The following is a 1,691-nucleotide window of genomic DNA, read 5'->3' on the forward strand; positions in this document are numbered from 1 at the left end:
CATATTTCATGTGTAAATACATCTTTCTTGCTAATGTCTGAGTGTAATGTTAAAAACTACAAACTGTGTGTGTTTTTAAATAAATACTGTAATGATAATAGTCTTACATCACTAATGGCAGCAGCCCTGTGTATTTGTTAAATACGATTCAGAAACGTCTCACTAAACAAAACATAGTTTAATTTAAATTGAATGTAAGCCACGTGTTTAATAGTGATTGATGTTGTACATTATTTCAAGTTTTTATACTTAGTGTAATGTAAAATAACTGAACATACAATCTTAAAGGGTTAAAATGACAATTTTAATGTCATTAAATACATTTTACAGCTGATGTTACTTTAGGTGAAGTACACTTTACATGTATCAGAGCTCGTGGTAGAGATAACAAACAACCTCCTTTGTTTTCCTCCTGTGTTGTTCTGCGCTAATCTGGAGGGAGATTAAAATGTTGCATTCAGGTTCAGTACTGGATTTTTTTTGTGATATGTGGGTGGCGGTGGTTGTGGATGTGGTGGTGGTGGGTGTCGTCTTTCAAATCCCCCCCTCAGGGAAGACCACATGACCCGGCATAACAGAGAAAGGCAGCAGCAGAGAGATGTTGGGCCCCGCCGGCTCTGAGCTCTTCAATGAAAACCACATGTAGGACAGAAGGAGGGAGGGAGGTGGGAGGGTGAGGAGGTGGGTGTAATGACTAAAAACCCAACCTCCGAGACAGAGAGGAGGGAGTCACTCGGAGCGCTGCTGACATTCCCAACAAGCATTGCAGGGGAGAAAACTGTGTGTGATACATAACTCATAGAGAGAGCGAGAGCGAGGGATTGTGGGAGTGTGTGAGTGGACGTCAGTGTCGAGGTGAAGAACAACAAGAAGAGGAGAGAAAGTTTGGCTGGTGTGATCTGTTTTGTTTCTACCAGAAGAATAAGAGGCAAACATGTCCAACGCTCTGCTGAGGAGAAACTCCAGCAAACAGGGTTTACAGAACCTCATGAGGTATGTGCTCCAGCTTTAAAAAACAAAAAAAGATGAATATTTAAACACCTTTAATGTGTGTTTTCATATTTCTGAGAGTGTGTTTGTGTGATTAAGACGTCTGAATGGGAACAGTGGGATTACTGGGGGAGTGTTTTGGGTCACGCAGGGTGTATTTGGGGGGGAGATTTTGAATTAATCACAACAAAGGAGCAGATATGTGCTCACTAATCTTTATTATTCTCCCTTTAAAACGCAGCATGTTAAACATAATTAGTGCTTAATGATGCAGGAGGTGTTTGGGGAGAAGTGGGAGGTTTATTTTTTCTTTGAGGCAGCGGCGGACGCCCCGAGGCTTCGGGGAAGTGGTGTTGGTGACCTGTGTCAGAGGTGAAAGGTCACCTGAGACAGTCTTTTGTTTTGTGGCGCGTCCTGTCTGAAACAGATATTCGGTTTCCTGCGGTGTTGGTGGTTCGTAACGGAGGAGATAACGGCTCATTGTGCTGCACCGGAGAGGATTTCTGTGTCAGATTGTTATGAATACAGATGTTCAGCATCAAACTCAAGTTGTTAAAAAGGCAGAAAACTGTTCTAAGGGTTAATGTTTCTGTCAGGAATGTGGATAAAACGTAATTATTGATCCCGATGCTGTCATATTGGACCGTTATTTGTGTTAAAGGAGCGAGATAAGTGACATTTTGGGTGAAAATGAGTTATAT

General features: G+C 41.8%; 1 protein-coding gene across 2 annotated transcripts in view; it reads left to right on the forward strand.

Annotated features, from left to right (window-relative positions):
- The first annotated feature begins 701 nt into the window (after positions 1–701).
- lsp1a (lymphocyte specific protein 1 a) overlaps positions 702–1,691 on the forward strand; it is a 24,765-nt gene continuing 23,775 nt past the window's right edge. The window contains exon 1 of one of the 2 annotated variants that reach the window (XM_035664723.1): positions 702–993. In XM_035664723.1, coding sequence (XP_035520616.1) covers positions 935–993 — 59 coding nt within the window. In that variant the 5' untranslated portion in view covers positions 702–934. The remainder of the gene's footprint in view (positions 994–1,691) is intronic. The other variant, XM_035664724.1, reaches the window with a different exon arrangement.

Source organism: Morone saxatilis, unplaced genomic scaffold (genome assembly GCF_004916995.1).
Source record: "Morone saxatilis isolate NCDOM2014 unplaced genomic scaffold, NCSU_SB_2.0 Contig2, whole genome shotgun sequence".
Taxonomy (NCBI): Eukaryota; Metazoa; Chordata; class Actinopteri; family Moronidae; genus Morone; species Morone saxatilis.